Source organism: Coffea eugenioides, chromosome 11 (assembly GCF_003713205.1).
Source record: "Coffea eugenioides isolate CCC68of chromosome 11, Ceug_1.0, whole genome shotgun sequence".
In the NCBI taxonomy this organism is placed as follows: Eukaryota; Viridiplantae; Streptophyta; class Magnoliopsida; order Gentianales; family Rubiaceae; genus Coffea; species Coffea eugenioides.
In genome coordinates this window covers 44,844,579-44,865,335 of record NC_040045.1, presented here as the reverse complement: position 1 = coordinate 44,865,335, position 20,757 = coordinate 44,844,579, and the positions used below count along the sequence as shown (strand labels likewise).

General features: G+C 38.4%; 4 protein-coding genes across 4 annotated transcripts; 2 read left to right on the top strand and 2 right to left on the bottom strand.

Annotated features, from left to right (window-relative positions):
- Positions 1–1,965: 1,965 nt before the first annotated feature.
- On the top strand, positions 1,966–4,138 carry LOC113752693 (probable serine/threonine-protein kinase PBL28). The gene is made up of 8 exons (XM_027296773.1): positions 1,966–2,314; positions 2,417–2,488; positions 2,572–2,679; positions 2,759–2,872; positions 3,055–3,273; positions 3,363–3,478; positions 3,561–3,821; positions 3,917–4,138. Exons 1-8 carry the CDS (start codon positions 1,966–1,968, stop codon positions 4,136–4,138), a joined length of 1,461 nt encoding a protein of 486 aa, XP_027152574.1.
- A 278-nt stretch (positions 4,139–4,416) lies between these two features.
- Positions 4,417–6,874, bottom strand: LOC113753657 (U-box domain-containing protein 19-like). The gene has a single exon (XM_027297870.1). The coding sequence runs from the start codon at positions 6,717–6,719 to the stop codon at positions 4,665–4,667; it is 2,055 nt and encodes a 684-aa protein (XP_027153671.1). The 5' UTR covers positions 6,720–6,874; the 3' UTR covers positions 4,417–4,664.
- Positions 6,875–11,084: 4,210 nt separating this feature from the next.
- LOC113753653 (probable xyloglucan endotransglucosylase/hydrolase protein 33) lies at positions 11,085–12,759 on the top strand. Its single transcript, XM_027297864.1, has 4 exons — positions 11,085–11,425; positions 11,542–11,642; positions 11,891–12,099; positions 12,222–12,759. The coding sequence occupies exons 1-4, from the start codon at positions 11,155–11,157 to the stop codon at positions 12,613–12,615; spliced, it is 975 nt and encodes a 324-aa protein (XP_027153665.1). The 5' UTR covers positions 11,085–11,154; the 3' UTR covers positions 12,616–12,759.
- A 1,589-nt stretch (positions 12,760–14,348) lies between these two features.
- Positions 14,349–18,586, bottom strand: LOC113753060 (aldehyde dehydrogenase family 2 member B7, mitochondrial-like). Its single transcript, XM_027297137.1, has 11 exons — positions 18,368–18,586; positions 17,367–17,501; positions 17,131–17,273; positions 16,900–17,053; positions 16,581–16,810; positions 16,355–16,444; positions 15,866–16,039; positions 15,641–15,778; positions 15,235–15,372; positions 15,088–15,149; positions 14,349–14,997 (listed from the first exon to the last, which is right to left on the bottom strand). Exons 1-11 carry the CDS (start codon positions 18,441–18,443, stop codon positions 14,724–14,726), a joined length of 1,614 nt encoding a protein of 537 aa, XP_027152938.1. The 5' UTR covers positions 18,444–18,586; the 3' UTR covers positions 14,349–14,723.
- Positions 18,587–20,757: the final 2,171 nt, after the last annotated feature.

Here is a 20,757-nt window from a genome sequence, read left to right as displayed (position 1 = left end):
CATTCTGGGCTCCAACTTTGTGCGGAACACAATCCCTTCTGCAGATTCATGTCTGATTCCCTTCTTAAAATGTTCATGCGACCAGGGTTCCAATTTTGTGGGATTTTAATCCCTTTTTATGTGATTCCTGTAGACGAAGACAAGCAAAGCACTGCCAATTGCCAACTTTCCTTGCTCTGGTGTTGCATGTAGAAGAGATAAGTCCGGTTAGTGGGATATTATAGGATTAGAAGAATCACTCTGCAAATCACGAAAATTGTATTTATTTCACTGTATCTGGGCAATAGGTCTCAGTCCAAGTCAAGAATGTTATGGTTTGTATCTCTAACTAGAGATGAGCCTTATCATTGCGCTTAATAGAAGAAAGAGAATCAAGCTGGTGCCGAAAGAAGAAGGCCAAAACTTGAAAGATTGTTTTATCCCACTAGATGTAATAATTTGTTCTTTAGTCAAGGGCCTCAAGGCGATATTACTATAGGGCAGCTTAATATTTCCCAGAAAAGATTTGCAGGGTGAAATATTCTAATGATTGTACAATTGCATGGCCGATCTTTTTCTATTCCCCTCTGAGAAAAGGTCTCATTCAGAGCCAAGGCGAAAAAAAAAAAGAAAAAGGCAAGGGGTTGGTCCTACCCCATACTTTTTTTTAGTACAATATTTTTACAACAACAGAGTCAAAAGAAAAAAAAAAAAGGCCAGGGGTTGGTCCTGCCCCACACTTCTTTCTAGTACAATATTTTTACAACAACTAGTCTAATACGTAAGGGATGGAGATGGAGATGGAGATGGAGATGGAGATGGACCCAACTAAACTATACAAAAATTCGGAAAGAACTAAATTATCTGAAAAAATGTTTCAAAAAATCTTGAATTAGAAATGTAGATAAGGGGTTTCGAACCCTTACCTACACCCATGGACGAAAAATGCCCCCCACACTTAAGTGCCCTAAACTTTCCTAAAGCAAATACTTTGTTCAATTCTTACGATGCTTCTACTACCAAATGTGTATCAAAAAGAAAGGTTGAAAATGACCAAGCCAGCCAAAAGGATAAAAAAAAGAAAAGAAAAATGATAATGATAATTGAGTGAAGTCTCCATTGTTTACATTGAGAATAGATAAATGATAATTTGTTTTATATTTTGTGATCTATTGTGGTAACTGGCAAGCTCCTGCTTTCTAACCAATGGCACAAAGATATTGTTCTCATCGTTTTCCCATATGCTTTTCCTTTGCTATGTTCGGCAATTTGTCCCAGGTGTTGTGCTGCATTCGAAAATTAGAGCATGTAAAATGCTATATTTATAGTTGGACTCAATCAATGTGTTTTACTTCCTGGACTATGCATAACAAATGCTTTAAAATACTCTAAAATGACAAATTCCTCATAAAACAAGGTAGAACTAGTGCACATATATATTCAAGCCATTTGCCTTCTGCATATTTTGCAAGTCCTTTTTTATTGCTCTTTCTACGCTTGGACATTATAAAATCAATTAGTTTTCTTTACCTAGTCTCCTCGTTGCTCTTTTTTTTCAACTTTTATGTATTAATGAAACCACCGGTCCCAATTCATCATCTTCATATTAGTTTGTTGGTTTAACACATGCAACGCTTCAAATTTCAAGAATCTTCAACTGAACATTTGTTGAATACTATCTGCTCTAAAGCCTTGAACAAAATGAAATCTCTCAGTCAACATGCATTACTTGTTTATCTCCTAGTACTTTCTTGTACAATAGTCTCTTCAATTGCTCGGGGTCCAGCTGGTAATTGTATTATAGGCATACAAAATTCCTCACCTGGGAGGAATTCAAATTGTAGAAACGGAAGCTGGGATGGATTTTTAACCAACAATTGCTGTGAAATCCCGTTTAAGGGATACTTGTATGGATTGGCACAGCGGGCAAATCAAAGTGGACAAATCTTTCTCAACTCCACTGAGCAAAATGACTGCTTGTCATCAATGAAGAATAGTGATCCAGATGCTTTTGACTGTGGCATTCAGAAGCTAACAAATGGACTTGGGGGCTGCTCTGATTATTCTGTAACTGATGTTGATACAAAGCTTGGAAACAGATTAAACAGCTTGCGCGAGAGCTGCAAGCTGGTGGGTTCAGATCAGTATTGCAACCAGTGTTCAATGAGTTGGAGAGGGATGAATACATCATCCAACAGCAGCAATGAGATGAGGGATTCTCAACCTGACAATTGCAGATTTGCGGTCCTGATTTCTCTGATTAGCCAAAGAATTAATGATGATCAATGGTTCCAGGCAATATCTAACTGTCTTGAAGATGGGAGCCCGAATATAGGTATTAAAGTTGCCAAATTCACCAGTAATCGCAGACTGTTTAATCTTCTTTACCCAGTCTTGTTGCTTATATAATTTTGCATACATTTTTATCACTGACAAGATACAACGTTGCCAGCATATGATTTAAATGATCAAGCAAGTCACGGTCGAAAGAAAAGAAAGTTGAAAACAGGTAATTCTAAATTTGGGATCAACTTCAATCATTGATGCATTTACAGAAATCATGCGTTGTTTCTAAACTTCTGCTGGTTGCAGATTTTTGGATTCTAATTGGTGGGGTAGTGGGGATTGCAGCCATTGTCACTATTGCATGTTTTGTTTTGTTGAGGAAAAATACGAAAGGATCTCCCCAAGGAAATGAAGGTACTCCCTTTGAACAACTTTGGTGACATTACTTTGTATAGATTAGAGCTGTGAATAATTCCTTGTCTCCATTTGACAGTTTCGGATAATTCACTCGATGGAGAGTCCAGCTGCGTAACTATTTCAATAAAAGAGGTTTATTCTGCCACCAATAATCTCAGTGACTTAAACTTAATTGGCCAAGGCATAGCTGGTGAGTAAAATGCTACTTCTAAGTGATGCATAAATGGAAAAACTAAAAGACTTGATCCACATTGCAAACATAGCTGTTTCTTGATTCCTTTAAGGCATACAATGTCAGATAGAAGGCATAGTGGATTCTTCTGTATAGCTGCAAGTTAATAGCAGTTGATAATGAGTTTGCAATTTTACCAGGAAAGGTGTATACAGGCATTCTATCAGATGGTCAGCGCATCGCTGTCAAGCATATAATCAACGATGGGCACATGGATACATTTGTTAGGGAGGTTAAAAGCCTCTCCCACATCAAACATCCAAACCTGGTTGCCTTGATAGGTCACTGTGATGGAGATGATGAGTGTTTCCTAGTGTATGAGCTATGTCACAATGGAAATCTTTCACAATGGCTATTCGGTATGTGAATTTCAACTTGCAGTATTTTTTATGGGAAGTAAAGGCCTTCACTGAATCTATTCTTCTCCTCTGCGTATTGTGGTAAACAGGAAAAGAAAAAACTTTATCTTGGATCCAAAGGTTAAATATTGCAATAGATTGTGGTAGGGGCCTTGGCTTTCTCCACACATATCCAGGAGGTTGTATTGTTCACCGTGATATTAAGGTAACTTTTAACTCTACATTCGCTAGGTATTGTCCTCTATATTCCAAAACCGTTTTCACTTATCCACTGTAATCGCTTGCAGCCAACAAATATTCTCATCTGTGCTAACTTTCAAGCAAAACTGTCAGACTTTGGGTTATCTAAGGTTATGAGCATGGGCCAATCGTTTGTAAGCTCGGAAGTAAGGGGAACATTTGGTTATGTAGATCCTGAGTACCGAAAAAATCGCCATGTTAATTCCTCAGGCGATGTCTACAGTTTTGGGATAGTACTGCTACAACTTCTATCAGGACAAAGAGTTATTAACATGGACCTGCAGAAGCCTGTGCATCTGAACAAAGTGGTACGAGATAAAATGCAGTCATTTTTCATACTTAAATGTCTGCATAATTTCGTTGGCTTTATGTTTATATTTCTAATATGTCTGTCAATTGCCAGGCCAAAAGCGTCACAAGAGGTGGGAATATGACGGAGTTTGCTGATTCCAAACTTTATGGGGATTACTCATTTGAAGCTTTTGAGCTCGTATTTAAGCTAGCTTTGTCATGCACAGGGCTCAAGCAGCAGAGGCCAAGAATGCAACAAGTGGTTGGAAGACTGGAGGAAGCCCTTGACATCTCAATGAGAGCCAATTCAGTTAGACCAACATTTTACAACTAATGTCTGGAAATGATTGAAACCCAGTATCTATACAGACTTTCTCAGGCATGACTTCTCATAAAAATATGTGCAGGTCCACTAATATCGATGGAAATATGAGCATGGACAAGCTTTGATGAGATTCAGCTTGACTCGAAATTGTATACTTCAAGATTCCGATGAATATGATGAATAAGCAAGAAGGACCTAGGAGTTAGCTAGAAAGGAAAACACAGCTACCACAAACAAGAGGATTTGTTTTACTTGACAAATGACAATCAATTTCAGGACAGGCAAAATATTGAGATACAAAATACTGCAAATACATTTGTAAATGTTATTAGAAAGGGAAAGTATTCTTTGTACAAATTGTGTATAATATCCAGCTTCACTTAAAAAACCGAAGCTTTCTGTGACAAGCTCTTGAAAAAACCGAGCTAACGTCACTATTCAATCTGACCAACAATAACACAAGGAACTATGTACCAAGTGCTGTTTACAAGATAAGAGGCTTGAAAAGAATGCAACATTGAATATGTTGCGTAGATTACCAAACGTGAATGAACCTTTCCTGTGGAAGAACTGGATTTGAGAAGCCAAATGTACTCTTTTCGTTGAAATTGTGTAGGATTTTGATGAGTGAACTGGCCTTCTTGCTGGCACGAGTTGTGCCTTCAGTGAGTTGGGAATATAACGCTCCCATAAGAGATGGGTTCTTCACTAAAACAATAACCGCATCTGCTCCACCATGGGTGCAAAAGGAGAGGAGCAAGGAGACGCAATATTCTCTTGCAGCCATTGAAGAGGAAGAACCAAGAACCTCCACAATCATTGGTAAAGCTCCAGAAGACAGGATGGAAGTAGTTCCATCAGGATTATCAGCAAGAGTTGCTAAAACTGCTAGAGAATCTGTTACAAGATCTTCTCTTTCACAAGAACTGATCAGATCAACCAGCAATGGGACTAATCCAGCAGCAAACACTCTCCTGTGGTTCTCAGGACATAGAAGGAGGCCGAATATCGTGACAAGTGCATTCTTCTTGCCACGATCTGTCCCATCCCTGACGAGCTCCACCAGAGAAGGAATTGCATCTGGAATCTCCCCAATTAGTTGCCGGTATTCTTCAGCTGAAGCAAGGTAAAAGAATGCACCAGCTGCATGCTGTCGAGCTTCCACTTTCAGTCCGCACTTCAAAACATCAAGTATCAAAATCAAACCTCCATTCTCAACAATTATTTTCCTGCTTTTGGAAAACTTTGAAAGATTTAACAGAGATGCCATGGCATTCTCTTGCAGCGATGGATCGCATGAAAACAGAAGATTCAACAGAGGCGGGATTGTACCAGCTTCAACCAAACAAGACCGATTAAAAATGCTTGTTTTGGTGAGCAAACGAATCTCATAAGCAGCTCTGTTCTGCTCTTGATTATTGCAACTCACAAGGCTGCCAACGAGAAAATTAGCGAGCAATCGCACGGCCTGCTCAGATACTTTGCTACCCGCAACAACTGCCTTTGTAACATCACGGCTACGCCCAACTGAATCAGCAAAGTGGATGCCTTTTTCTGAGCAAAATCCCTTGATAAGCTGCTTCAGAGCTGAATTGGGCACAAAATCTGTGCAGAGAAGCCTCTGGCCTGTCTTGGGACAGGTGCGGTTTCCAGCTCTGAACCATTTCAGAATTGAAGATCGCTCATACGTGTGACCTGTAGCTATTGTTACTGGATCAGACATGAGTTCCAGCGTAATTGGACATCGAAAATCATCAGCATTCAAGCATCTGACGGTATCGCAACTACCAAGATTATCAGTTCGCTTACTTGTCACCTTATCCACAAATTCGAACAGTATCGACCGGCAGTAGATCATGAACCCCATTAGGCTGTTGAGAAGTCTAATGTTACTCTTCTTTTCAGACTGCGATTCTAATCCAATCTCATCCTCCAAGAACTTTACCTCTCTGTTGCATTCACTCCAACTTCCAATCCCAAGATACTCCAGAACCTTTCTTACATCACTTGGTTTTGGATCAATTCCACCACCAAAATGATCCAATATCCAAAACACCTTCCTCAGGAATCTCTGATCATCAACTTCTGTTTCAAACTTCAGTGCCAAAGCCTGATCTTTTACAAACTCAACTAAGCCATTAACTTCGTCACCAAGTTCCATTTCCTCCAAAGGCAGAACATCCAAGGCCACTCCCATAGCTCTGATCAGAACCCGGAATTCATCTGCAGTAATCTCCGACTGCGTCAGCATCCACAGCCTAGCGTCATCTCTTGTACAGTCTTCCAACAGGTACTGAACTTTCTGCAAGATGAAGTGGAGCTCAGACAAGCTCAGAGTAGCAGAATTAGTGACGCATGTCGAAATCCCTAATGTGATTTCTTCAAGAAAAATGAGGAGATTTTCGACAAAACGTATTGCATTTCTCGCATTTTTTCTATTAACGAAAAAAGTCTTCGACTTGTATTCACAAATGGTACAGCCCAAATTGATCAAGGAAGTAAGAAGGCTAGAGAAAGATACAAATTCACAAGGCCGGATTGCCGGAAAATTCAATATCCGGCGAGTGAATACATCAGAATTATATGTCATTGAAGTGCACAGCTTAAGATCAGGACGGTAGCAAATTTTCTACTACTATTTTGTTTTTGGGAAAGAAAATCTGATAAAAATTCCGACCTGTACAAACTACAAAGGAAGGAAAGCAAGGAGAAGAGCTTCTGTGTTTGACTTTGGGAAGTTTATGACTTTTTGGGTTGGGGGATGGATTTGGTGTATGGCTGATACTCTTATATACATTGGGTGGTCATTCTTTGGGGTTACACTTGGACACGTGTTTGACTCTTATCGGTTGACGAATATCTAATGCGGAAATACAACCGACAACGTGGCTTAGAGTGATGGGTTTGACATGGAGATGGGACGAGGAGGCTTCACAGGATGTTCTTCTGCCAATGAGACGATGCCATGTAATGGGAAAAAAAACTCTTTTTTGTGGGCAAGAAAATAACGAGATAAAATGGAGCTCGTGGGGGAGAAGGATACACGAAGGGACGTGTAGCCGACATCTCATCATGCATATCGAGGCATCATTATTAACTAGGGATGGGAGTGTATGAACGTGGAATCTGTGGATCTGTTTGGAAGGTGAGTTTTTTAGGTGTTTGGAATCCATGGCAGCAACTAACATGTGATTTTTTTTTATTTTTTATTTTTTTTGCTTTTTTTCTCTTCCTCTCTCCCTCCGCCGCCATCCCTTTTCTCCCTCTCCCCTTCCCTTCCTTCCCCCGCCACCCCTCTTTTTTTTTTTTTTGCTTTTTTCTCTTCCCCTCTCCCTCCCCCGCCACCCCTCCCTTTCCCTTCCCCGCCATCCCTCTTCTCCCTCTCCCTTCCTTCCCCCGCCACCCTCCCCCTCCCCTAGCTGCAATCTGGTCGCGCGACTAGATCGCAGCCCCCTCCCTCTCCCCTTTTGCGATCTGGTCGAGCGATTAGATCGGTGAAAGGGGGAGAGGGAGGGGGGCGGGGAAGGTAGAGGCGAAGAGGGGAGGGGGGGAGAGAAGAAAAAAAAAAAAAAAAGAGCACCAATAGAGGAGGTGAGGGAGAGAAAAAAAAAAGGAAGGTCAGAACTGGCTGTCGGAATAGTGACCGGCGCCGGCAGTGGTGGTGGAGGTGGTGGCCGGCGACGGAGGACGTGGTGGGTTGGGTGAGGGAGGAAAAAGAAGAAAAGTTGAAGGGAAAGTTTTTTTGTATATTTTTAAAGTGTGTTGGTTAAAAATTTTGATAAGTTTTTTAAAATTCCTGTAGCAAAAGTTGTTAAAAAACTAATTTTATACAAACTTGGGTAAAAAACCAAGGTTCCAAACAAGCCCTGTATTTTAATGAATGTTTTCATTTGATAATTTCAAAAAATAAATAAATAAAAGAACTTGAATTTCTATTGTTGTGATAAGAAACTATTAGATAAGTTTTATCACAAATGCAAAAGAAAATGGCATACTAAAATAACTTTGAATATTGTTCCCCATGACGTCATTAGCTAGGAATGAAGTCCATAATTGCATAATTCGGTTACCATTGCGTTATAATTGGATAGTTGGAATTGTATAATGGTGTTGAAGGAAAAATATCATCATAGACTACATACATACAGCCCGGAGCTTGTGACAAGAATCACACCACAGCTGTTTTTGGAGAGCACCTCAATTGAATGCAATGTAATTATGAGTTTTCTTAATTTCGCATAAGATGCAGGTTTGCTTAATTTCTTATGTAGATAAAACTTTAGAGTAGTTTCTTTATGTATGATGGATAGAGAACTATAGTAGATTCCTTGGGAAAATAAATTGGTAAAAATTCCGATCCACGGCCACTGGTATAAAGCGTAACTTTTTGAATTGGAAAATAGGCTAATAAAAAAAGATGTGGACATTCTAAGATGACTTGTAATATTATTACTCTTTGAGATAGAGGTCGCAATTGTACGTATTACATTAAATTTTTTGACAGCGGGGTCTGAATTTGGCAAATTTTTTGACAGTGGGGTCTGAATTTGGCATCGGATACCTTCAGCAGGTCTGCTCTCGCATTATTCATCACTAATGTCAACAATTTTTTAGTTGTAAAGTTTCACCTAGGGGTACCTCAATTGAGTGGCATTATACAGTTTGGCTGAATCTTGGTAACAGAGTGTTTGGATAGAGTATTACTTGGAATAAGTATGATAGCACTTTTTGTGACGTGATATATGTGAAATAAAAAAATGACTAAAAATATTTTTAAAAAAATCGATTAAAAAATATGTTTATGATGCAAATCAAAATTTATTTGACAAAATAGTAGTGTCACAAATCTATACATGAATTTGAGCTACTTTCATTAGCTGGGAATGGATGCTGTTGCATAAACTTTGACAAAGATCAAATCCTTTGGATTGCAATATTTTCAAATAAAAATTTCAGATTTTGTTTTGTTTGCATCATACACACAATTTCCAATCACCTTTTTATCTCACGTAGATCACATCACAAAAAGTGCTATAGTAATTATTTTAAATAACTCCCTATCCAAACAAACCACTATACAGCGATGGGTTGGAAGTGGAATTGGATTCGTGCTATAAAAAATGGAATCCAAAAGGCTCACCTTTGCTGCCTCGCTCTGTAGGTGTATTCTTGGGATAAAGCTCTATACAGTCTTAGAGAATTAATTTGGCAGAAAGATTGAAATATCCATAAGTGAAAAAAAATAATAAAAAAGATACAAAGACTTGAGTGCTATGACGAATAAAATCCATTAACACACAAAAAAATAAAAACAATAAAGATATCATTCTTAAGACAGTCAAAAATAACTTTCATGTTTAAACACAGCTCAACCTGAAAAGCAAAGCACAACTAGAGTTTACGACATCACCACCACATTAATCTCTCTATTTACTACTAATCCACAATCTCACGATGAGCAGATTCGAAGTTTTGTCATATTTTAGCATTTGTGGTGAATAAATCATCAAAGATACGCCATACTATTAGTACTGTTTCCTCATAGTTACTCAAAAGGAGTAAATCCTAGTTATTTTCTTAGTATCAGTATTAATAAATTGCCAATTCAATGCACTAAGAAGTCATCAATACATGTGAACAAAGTGCATTGCCTTGTTCTAAGCCTCTAAGAGAAGAAAAAGGGTCAATGTTAAAAAGGGTCAATGTTATGTGACGCATTAGCAGTATTAATAAGTAGAACTATATAATTTTGCAATGGACAGAAATAATGGACAGAGAATCCCGTCTGTAGTTGCTTTGCCTTGGTAAATTGAAAGTACCATAATGGAGCTCTAGAAGTTTTCCTCTGTATATGGTCCAATAATTAGCAGGCTTCTTCCTCCAAAAAATTCCTTTTCAAATTGTCATATTCCCCAGTATGGTTGTAACCTGTAAGAATCTGGGAGGATGATCTCGCAAAACTTTGAGAAACGCGTCCAAGAATAAATGAAGAAAGCGGTGCCAACTCCCATGTACATGTTGGGGGTGTAAAAAGAAACGGGAAGCAATACTAGAGCTTTTTAAGATCCTAACTCCTAATTATGCTTATGGATTCATTATTGTTCCTTTCTTCCATACTATAGTATAGATTCAATAATTTAGGCAGCCGACTAGCTAGCTACTCTTCCGGGGCTTTTGATCATGACCTTTTGGCTGTTCTAACCGTGGTTTCACGTCGGTTAGTTTTATCATTTAGCTGCTCTGTGTCAATCATGTACTAATGGATTAATTCAGCCCTTGTGAAATACAGTATTGTTCCTTTCTTGTTTTAGCCAAAAACTGGCCAAAACTTTCTATCTAGTTATGATTTGATAACATCATAGCTTCACCATGTTACTTCCAATATTTTCTGTTTTCTCAAATTGGCATCGAGTCTTGAGCAGTCGAAACCAACTCTTTCTAGGGAAAAATCATGACCCAAACACGCTATTATGCAAAAAGACCAACGAATAAGGTCAGGTTAGGCATCATACTCACCATCAATTGAGATCAAATTGGACCAATTGCAATATGTTTGAGCTAATGATCTTACCAATCAACAGCTGTTTGAGAAGTGACAAATGCAGTTTTAGATGATGATGCAACAATCATTTTCCGACTTTTTTACGCAGTTCTTGGTAGGTAATATCATATTGTTCCTTTGAGCAAACTATTAACGGAATTTAGGCAAAGAAAACCCTGTGCTGATGTATAATAATAGAACATCATGGACATTTATTTACGAAAGCATCAATTAGACTGCCGCCTCACAGCTCTGTACAGCCATGGACATTTATTGTTGCTGCTTTGTAACCTGGCCTCCACTCGATTGCTGATGGACCATAGAAGACTTTCCAAGCACGTCATATTCACCCCACATGAATTCCAAATCAGTGTCATCATGGTCCAAACATCACAGACAAAATGGGATTCTTGGTAGATACAGCCAGCTTGCAACAACTAAGCAGAGATTAAGGTTGTTTCGCGTCTTCCCGCGTAATAAATAGATGAATTTTGCGAAACTCTTAGTCCACAGCGAGAATCAAAGAATGGCTGGTCTGCACAAGAAATTTGCCTTCTTTGGATTGCTGAAACTTTGGATGCTGATACTGGTCTCATCGCGAGGTCCAGTCTATACACCTCCAAATGTTGAGCGGGTTACGGACCAATTTCGTCGGATTTCAGTTAGTCAAGGTTATAATGTGTTTTATGGGGGTTCAAATGTCCATCTTACGAACAACGGGACCAGTGCTGATCTTATTTTGGACAAATCCTCAGGTAACGGGACATGGAGATTGGAATTTATCGGTTTTTAGTAACAATGGTCCCTATAAAAACATTTTATCATGATTTTTGTCTTCGCGTTTCTCATTTCTCGCTTCTTCCAAATACAGGGTCTGGTTTAGTATCAAAAAACAGATACTACTATGGCTTCTTCAGTGCTGCAATGAAACTCCCTGCTGGCTTTACCTCTGGGATTGTAACAGCCTTCTATGTAAGAATCCCCTACTCCCTGCTGGTTTTCTCCTTTTCTTGAATAGGGAAAAATTTGACGTTCAACACTTCAATTTGCTGTCAAACAAGAAGCGCTCAACGGCTAAATTTGCCTTTTCACGTTCATATCTTAATTGTGAATGGTTTTTAGCCGGCAAACTAGACAGCTCGACTTCCTGAACGAGAATAAGTAAATGTGGATAGTGTCGCCGTTCTGTTGTCTGATACAAACATATTTTCCATGTTCAGCTGTCTAATCAAGACCTTTTCCCTCACAACCATGACGAAATTGATTTCGAATTGCTTGGCCATGAAAAGAGAAGACAATGGGTTCTGCAGACAAATTTATACGGCAATGGAAGTGTCGGCACAGGAAGGGAAGAGAAATTTTACCTCTGGTTTGATCCAACACAAGCTTTCCATGAGTACAGCATCCTCTGGAATAATCATCACATAGTGTAAGATGACCCCTTAACTTCTCTGCTTTTGCTTCTTTTTTTTTCATCAAATACATTTGTGCGGAACAGGACAGTAAGACAAGTAATAATAACCTAAAATGGTTGATGAATCGATGCTGCAGATTTCTTGTGGACAACGTTCCCGTGAGAGAAGTAATTCATAATGGGGCAATATCATCAGCCTATCCATCAAAACCAATGTCAGCTTATGTAACAATCTGGGATGGATCAAAATGGGCTACTCATGGAGGAAAATATCCTGTGAATTACAGCTATGCTCCGTTCGTGACATCGCTGCGAGGAATCGAGATGGAAGGCTGCATTCGTGAGAACTCAGCTGCATGCTCAAAGAGGAGCGTATCAAGCCTGGATCCTGTGGATGGACAAGAGTTTGCTAAATTGTCACAGCTACAAACGACAGGATTGGAATGGGCAAGAGGAAAGCATATGTTTTACTCCTATTGCCAAGATAAATCCAGATACAAAGTCCTACCACCAGAATGCACCACTGCCTAATAGCAGTCTTTGCATATTTATTTATTTTCATAGTTCAGAGTAGAATTAAGGTGGCAAATGCAACCTTGGAAGAAGTGGCAAGCTTAGGCCTAGATGTTGTATTCTTCGTTTGAAATTAATAATATTGTGCAACATTTCTCTTCTCTTCTTTTTTTTTTTTCTTTTTTTTTTGGTGGGGATTGGGGAAGGGGGGGGGGGGGGGGACAACATTCTTTATAACATTCATATGCCATTGATTGAAGGTATTAAAAAAATGCATTTCTGAACAGCTCAGAGGCTTAACCAACTCCCAATAGGGGAGTTAGCCACCATCAAGCCTTTAAGGCTTGGTGGGGTGGGAGACAAGGGTTCAAACTTTGCCTCCCACTAATTGTCACAGGTGTGGTTCTTCAAATCCAGACGGGTGTGTAATGCACTCGTTTGGTCCGATGGTGATTTAATTTCCGTCTGTCCTCTATAGGTCCAGTTGGGTCCCCTCTAGAATAAGATAGAGTAGAAATAGGAATAGTTCTAGGATAGACAAATACCGAGTATTGAAAAAAAAAACCCTTTATCTCCTTGTGCAGTGAGTCCTGAAGAAAGATTTCTAATGCTATGCTCACCTCCTCTTTTCCGTGTTCCCTTTTCTACTTGGGAAGGAAGGGAGAAAAGTCAGATACTCTTGATGGGCCATGGCATTCATTGGTTGTAGCTAGGCCCAGAAATTGTTAAAAAGGTCAGGCGGTGGGCCATGGGATGGAAGTTGGTTCTGTATGTTATCTTGGACCTGATTGCCAGCTGTCATTTGAAATTTTCTTGACGCTTCGGTCCAGGGATTTAGTTGTTAAGTTAGGAGATGTCTTTTGGTCCAGAAGGTAGGCCACCAAACGCTTGCAAAAATAGACTATCCAACTCCTAGCTCTTTATTTTTCCCTTCTTGTCAAAGATTTCATGAGACTCTTGAAATGATAGGTTTAAGTCTGATTTGTAGTTACCTAAAATATAACCACCTGTAACTTTCATAGTCATATATGGGATGAAAGTCTTAGTTCAAGTACGAATACAAATGCGAAAGAAGAAAGAAAAGAAATGGACAATTCACATGTATCATGAGATGCGTGAGTTACTGGGCCGACAAGATACGTGAGTCCAAAATTAACCCGTGAGAAATAAGAAACCTAAAAGAACAATCCGCGCTTGACCGGCTATTTGCCCAGATTCTTCTTGTTTTCTCATTTCTGGGGTCAATTCCGGCCGTCTAGTGGCCTCAGTCTAGTGACTGCCCCGACGGCCCAGAAAAATTCACTAACATCATAGTGACCTCATTCGGGCCCAATAATCTTGGACCCTTTCGGAGGTGACTGCCCCAGCGGCTCAGAAAAATTCACTAATATCAGAATTAGGGACGTAATCAAGTCGAGTTCGAGTATTGCCATGCTCGAGTTTGACACGACTTACAAGAAGGATACTCGAGATCGAGCGAATAGCGTTATTGGAACTCAAGTTCGCGCTCAATGCATTGCTCATAGAATTTGAACTCGACTCACATGGATTCGGATCAAAACGAGTTTTATCGAATTCGAATAAGAAAGATTTGGAAATTTCATTTTTTTTGGTAATTTTTAAGCGAAAAAACATTTCAAAAAATTTCATGCTATCTAAAACATTTCGTAAATTTAACTACCCTTGTGAGCACAAGAATAATTTCATAATAATAATATATTAAAAATTAAAATTAAAATTAAAAAACTCGATAAGGCTCGACGAGCTTTCGAGTCTTACTATTGGATACTTAATCTCGACTCGTTAGGATCTATTAAACGACTCGAACTCGATCAATACGAGTTCGAGTCGAGTTTTTGACCCAGGTGCTCGCATAGATTACAATCCTAGCCAGAACTCTTTGTCAAAAACGGGACCATTAAAAGATTTGAAAACAGAGTAAAACTTCAACTCAAACTTTCCGTCCAAGAGAAAGAACCAATAGTCAAATGTCTCAAGCGCTAATAGCAACCTAAGATACTATCATCATTATCAACCACATTGCAGTTGCCCGCCAAGATTTGGATGGCCCCCGTTTATTTACTTTTTTTCTCCCCCCAAGAAACAGAAAACAAACAAGAAGGATTTCACAACCATGCTGGATTCTTCAATGGAGTAACGACAGCCTTCACTTGCAAGTAGTTCTTGAGACTGTATTCACCCTTTTCTCTTCCCTGCCCGCTCATCTTGTACCCCCCAAAAGGAATTGCTGCATCAAATGTATCAAAGCAATTGATCCATACTGTCCCAGCTCTCAATGCTCGCATCAGTGTGTTGGCCGTGTCAAGATTCTGCGTAAAGACCCCCGCAGCCAGACCATATCGACTGCTATTTGCCCTCCTTATCACTTCATCAAGATCCCTGCAAAAATGCATGTAGGAGAGATTAGAAATTTTATCTGCGGCTGTCTCGTATAACGGAATGAATGTCAAAAATTCTCCCTGAACATACTTAAATTTCAGGATTGATTGAACAGGACCAAAAATCTCTTCCTTAGCAATCGGCATGTCATCCTACACGTTGCAGCAAGCATCAATGTAATGACATACAGAAACTTCCAGTGGCAAATTTACAGGTTTCTCCACCGAAGAGACTTACCTGAACATTAGAGAAAACAGTAGGCTTAATGTAGTACCCCTTTTCACCCAGTCTGTCACCTCCAGTTTCAAGGGTAGCACCACTATCGACTCCAGCTCTAATATATCTCAAAATTTTCTCAAACTGTTCTGAGTCAACCTGGCACATAAATGCTGAATTTATTTTTCAGTTGAAGACAAAGAAAAGAAGGAATTTTTTGCATTTTTATGCCATTAAGGAAAATAATTGCTGGTCTTTCTAATACAATATTTTGGCAGTTCTCTGTATCTCTGCTTTGCATGTATCTGAGGAAAGCAATTAAATGAACTATGTTGCACTCTTCCAAGAAATAGTTAAATTAAAGACAGCATATGTAATGATCAGTCTTTTGTTGGTGAATGTCCGTCACAGCAAATCAGAAGTTTACCTGAGGACCTTGTTCTATTTCTTGCCTGAATGGATCTCCAACACTGCGTTTCAATGCACGTGCAGTGGCTTTCTCCACAAATTCATCATAAACACGTTCATGAACATATGTGCGGGAGCCAGCACAGCAACATTGTCCCTGAGAATTAAGTAGAACATGCTTAGACTATCAGTAGAACTTATCTTCCACGACCTACCAGATTGAGGAGCAAGAAGTAGTAGATACCTGGTTAAAGAAAAGTGCAAAGTGGGCTAGCTCGACAGCATTGTCCACATCAGCATCCTCACAAACAATAAAAGGAGATTTGCCTCCAAGTTCCAAAGTCACTGGCTTAAGGTTGCTTCTAGCAGACAATTCAAGAATAATCTTTCCAGTTTCTGTTGATCCAGTGAAGGCAAGCTGAAAGTAGAGAGGAACCAAACTTACTAAAGTATAAAGAACAGTGGTAAACGGGATTTGACCAAAGTTAGAACAATTGCACTCTTTATAATCCAAACAGTAGCCAAAGGCATTTAACACCCATGATATTAAGTAGCACCTAGAAATACCACTAGCCACCAACGGAAAGGTAGTGGAATGATCTTTTCTCTCGAGTTGTTTAGCTAAGGGACTAAAATAAAGGAAAGCATGTAACTCTCAAAATTAGGCTATACAAGCATTCTTTTAAAATATCTGCAGCAAACCTCAGTCAGTTACGGAGACACTATATTTTACCTTGTCCACATCCATATGGCTGCAAAGAGCTGCACCAGCTGTTGGACCAAAGCCAGACACCACATTCAGAACACCTGATGGAAGCCCAGCCTGTAAAAGAGGCAATGAAAAAATGAGATAACAAACTTAAATTCTGTTCCGTATCACAGGATTGGAAAAGTAAAGCAACATTACTTGAAATGAACAGTTGTTCATTCACTAATGAAGTTCTGGGTTTGACAGTTACCTCATGCAACAGCTTTGTCACATATAGAGCAGATAATGGTGTCTGCTCTGCTGTCTTAAGCACAACGGTGTTGCCACATGCTAATGCAGGCCCAACCTTCCAAGCATACATTAGGAGAGGGAAGTTCCACGGAATAATTTGTCCAGCAACACCAATGGGTTCATGCAGAGTTTGAACATGATAAGGTCCATCAGCAGGAACGGTCATCCCATGAATCTTGTCGGCCCAACCTGAAGAGCAGATAGATTAAAAATCATGCGATGCCACATAGAGCAGTCACATAGCACAACAAAATTGGCAGAGAGCCCAATGTACCTACCAGCATAATATCGCATGAGGCGCACAAACATAGGAACTTCAATTTTAGCTGCTTGTTCATATGGCTTGCCATTATCCCAAGTCTCTAGTGCTGCAATTTCGTCGTTATGCTTCTCAACTAAATCAGCGAAGCGTAGCAATATTCTTTGCCGGTCCTGCACCACGAGCAATAAACATAATCAAAATAGTTCTCCATTGAAATCATTCAAGAACGAGGAAGACAATTGATTACATAAGCAGTCAGCCTGGGCCAGGGTCCTTCATCAAAAGCCTTGCGAGCAGCAGCCACAGCTCTGTTGACATCTTCTGCATCACCTTCAGCAACATGCGCAATCACTTCCCCTGTTCTAGGGTCCAGAGTTGGAAATGTCTTCCCTGGTAGTGAGAAGAAAGCAAAAACTAAAAACATAGTAAAAGGCGATGGAAGAGGAGTACACATAATGGCAAGCATTGCGACAAAAATCACACCTGAGGCTGCATCAACAAATTGACCATTAATGAGAAGCTTAGTGTATTCCACATTAACCGGTGGCTTAATTGGCTCCTCGAGAGCAGCAGCAGTGCTATACCGAGAAATTGCTCTTGCTTGGCAAGCACTTTTTCCTGAGCAAAATAGTCAACGACTTAGTTTAACAGATGAATCAGGCAACAGCTACTCACAATGGCATATTAGAACCTAAGTATCACATTATCACAATCTAGCTTGAGAGAACAGAGTAAACAGTACAAAGGCATTAAGCTTATAATCAAGTGTCAAGAAAAGACCTTGACAAAAATCGACATCATATTTGGCAGACAATTGTAAATCCATCATCGTGTGTTAAGTGTCGCTTTTGTGCATCTGACATCATCTAATTTTTTGCCGGTAAATTTCATGACAAGAAAACCAGATCAGGTTGCATATTGCAGGAAGGCAATCAGAAAGTTCCTGTTTTACGTAGTCATCCAAGTGAATATAGACTGAACCCCATGAATGAATGCAGGAAATATATCTTCCAAGTAAATTATTTCACATTTCAAAAGCGGTCCAAATAAGAACTCTACTAAAAATTTACAAATTGCTCTGCTGCATCATTCTTCAGTCATTCACTATTTTGCCTTTCTAGCTTCTCATCTTTGACCAAGAATTTCAACACTGCACTACAGTACAGAGTCACAATGAACCTGTCTATCCCAACATAGATCGGTTTCATCATATACATGATTAAAGAAGATAAAAAAGATCTAAAAACAAAACATATGTGATGGATAAACAAATTACTAGAAAAGAACGGAAAGTGATGAAAACAGAGATAGACGGGCGATCACCGATCAGTCACATGAAACGACAAAAATCATCCACTTCACTTTAACGTCTCCCAACACAACTTCACGTGAATACTTACACGTTTCATCCAAATACTGTCGAGGATCGTACATACAATGCTATACATGCGTGAACATACATAGACAGGTGTATGAATGAATACCTCCGGTTAGCCGGGAAGCAAGAGAAGATGTAAAAGAACGAGAGAGCAGAAGCGATGAGACCCTTTTAGCCGCCATTCTTCTCCTAGCCTTCAATCCAATAAACTCTGAGAAGTCAAGACTACTTATTCGTAGCTGCACCAACCTGTTTTTTTTAAAAAAATTTCTTCCGGTTTTTGGTAAATTTCTTTTCTGGAGAAGAGTCGTATGAAGTTGGTACCTTTTTCTTTATCCGGGACAGTGGAAGGATGAATATAATAGATACAGGAGATATGAATGAGAGAGAAGGAATGATTAAAAAAATGTCAAATGGATCATGATTGGATTGTAATTTTCAAGAGTTTTTATAAAAATAATATTATAGTAATTTAATATACGTAACTTAAAAAGTTGATTAACAAATATTGGGCTCCGTTTCACAAGTGAGTTTTTTTGAGTGTCTGTCTAAAATTTTACTGTAATTTACCGTAAAAGTTGTAGAAATTTTTTTTTAAATGCATAAATTTTTTAAATTTATAATTTAAAATTTTTAAAATTTTTTTTGAGATTACTATAATTAAAATTATTAAAAAATTTATAGCAAATAAACTTTGACTAGAAACTTGCTTGTCAAATAAGACCATCATATTTATAAAAAATTGACATCCCAAGCAAGACGGAGCTAATAAATATATAATAGTAAACTCCGAGAATATGGAAATTGGTTGCACGCGATGGTGAAGAGCTGAATGGGATGACTTACCAAACATCATTTGGTTTGGTTGCAATGCTTTTGCTGACATGTAAGTATGAAAAGAAGCATGATTGATAATTAGTGGACTTTTCACTTTATTTCAATCCATCAATAAAGTAGATAAGATTGCAAGAATAGGGTGCCAGCATTATGCTGAGCTCTTTCTTTGTCGTTGTTATTGGGTCAGAACCGTTGGAATAAATACAAGTAGTACGTAGTAAGCCTGGGGTGGATCAAAGCTTATCTTTGAATTTTGATGACTAATATAACTCTTGTCCTATTGTTCAAGTGGACGAAAACAGTTGAATGACTAAATGCTACTCCTGCACCGCATTGGATTACGAAGGATTTATTTTTTCTCCTGTTCTACGTCATGTTTGGTAAGTATATGGTAACTAGGATTTCAGTTTGCTGAACTCCAAAAGGAAGACGTAGATATTGGTCTTGTCTTGTTATCTCGTCATGTTGTAATCTTGGAACCCCTAATCTTACATCTTCCATAAGATCATTTCTCCAGTAATCATGGAATAATCCTTTTAACATGGGATGACACGTATTACTTGTCAAAAGTTGGGCAACATTATTCCAAAAGGAAGACGTATAAGCACCGTTTGGCCAAAACTTTCGTTGTTCATATTTGGCTTAAAGACAAAAACTCCCTTACCATTTGATCCAAAGTTGTGTGGTCTGTTCTCTATCGCTTATTTCTTCGTACTGTACCCTCTATTTCAGTCACACTCATCAGGTTGAATATTAAAACATTTGAATTGATGAAAATACCCTTCTAGTTTTTATTGTAACCAAATATCGAACTAGTGATTTTTTTAACAAATTAATTTTATATGTAATCCAATGTTTTTGCTGATCTTTGTTTTCTATTTTTTGGTACTAAATTAAAAAAAAATGGCCCAAAATCACTACCAAATTATGATAATTCCACTACCCGAAAAATTCATAAACTCTAAATGAATTATTTCAACATTTTCTTTTCTATCTTATAAATCTAAATCCATAATAAAAAAGTACCATCAAAAGTATCCTATCATAGTGATAAAATTATTATTATAGTTGTTTATCAAATAGTAGGTATGAACATGAAAAATTTGGCACCTTTTTTTTTTATAATGATATTAGATAATCTTATAATTGTACAGGAAAATAAATTAAAACTCATTACACAAGGATATTTTTGGGTATTCATTAAAAAGAATTGACCAAATCAACATTATTTTAAAATTTTGTTACCAAAACTATCAAATCAAGGGAGGTAAGTATAATTTTTCAAACTTCAGAGGAGCTCAGTGAAATTATCAGAAACCTCAGGGTAGGCTTCTAAAGTTATCCCAGATTCTTTTGATGTTCAAATTACAAGATTTGATTTTTTACAATAAAATATTTTTTATTGAATTTTAATTGGAAGACTAAAATTCTCTGTCCAAAATCACCATGCACGTAATTATTTTAAGGAGTAAACTGCAACTCTGCCAAATCATAAAGGGAGTTTTTGTCATTAAACCTTCATATTTTAACACAGGTGGATCAAATTAGCCACTTCTTTAAGAAGATTGCCCCGATGATTTTGTAATTTAAATAAATTTTCTTTTGAGTTCTCAACCCAAAAGAAAAAAAAAAGGGTTGTCTTGCCAGCCGTGCAAACTA

Coding starts and splice junctions, on each gene's coding strand:
- LOC113753060 (XM_027297137.1), bottom strand. CDS start 18,443: ATGGCGGCTAAAAGGGTCTCATCGCTTCTGCTCTCTCGTTCTTTTACA. Junction 16,445..16,580: donor TGACAAAGCTGTTGCATGAG/GTAACTGTCAAA, acceptor CCTCTTTTACAG/GCTGGGCTTCCATCAGGTGT. Junction 15,779..15,865: donor TTGCACTTTTCTTTAACCAG/GTATCTACTACT, acceptor CTTAATTCTCAG/GGACAATGTTGCTGTGCTGG.
- LOC113752693 (XM_027296773.1), top strand. CDS start 1,966: ATGAAGAATAGTGATCCAGATGCTTTTGACTGTGGCATTCAGAAGCTA. Junction 2,680..2,758: donor ATCTCCCCAAGGAAATGAAG/GTACTCCCTTTG, acceptor TCCATTTGACAG/TTTCGGATAATTCACTCGAT. Junction 3,274..3,362: donor TCTTTCACAATGGCTATTCG/GTATGTGAATTT, acceptor TGTGGTAAACAG/GAAAAGAAAAAACTTTATCT.
- LOC113753653 (XM_027297864.1), top strand. CDS start 11,155: ATGAATTTTGCGAAACTCTTAGTCCACAGCGAGAATCAAAGAATGGCT. Junction 11,643..11,890: donor GGATTGTAACAGCCTTCTAT/GTAAGAATCCCC, acceptor TTCCATGTTCAG/CTGTCTAATCAAGACCTTTT. Junction 12,100..12,221: donor TGGAATAATCATCACATAGT/GTAAGATGACCC, acceptor TCGATGCTGCAG/ATTTCTTGTGGACAACGTTC.
- LOC113753657 (XM_027297870.1), bottom strand. CDS start 6,719: ATGACATATAATTCTGATGTATTCACTCGCCGGATATTGAATTTTCCG.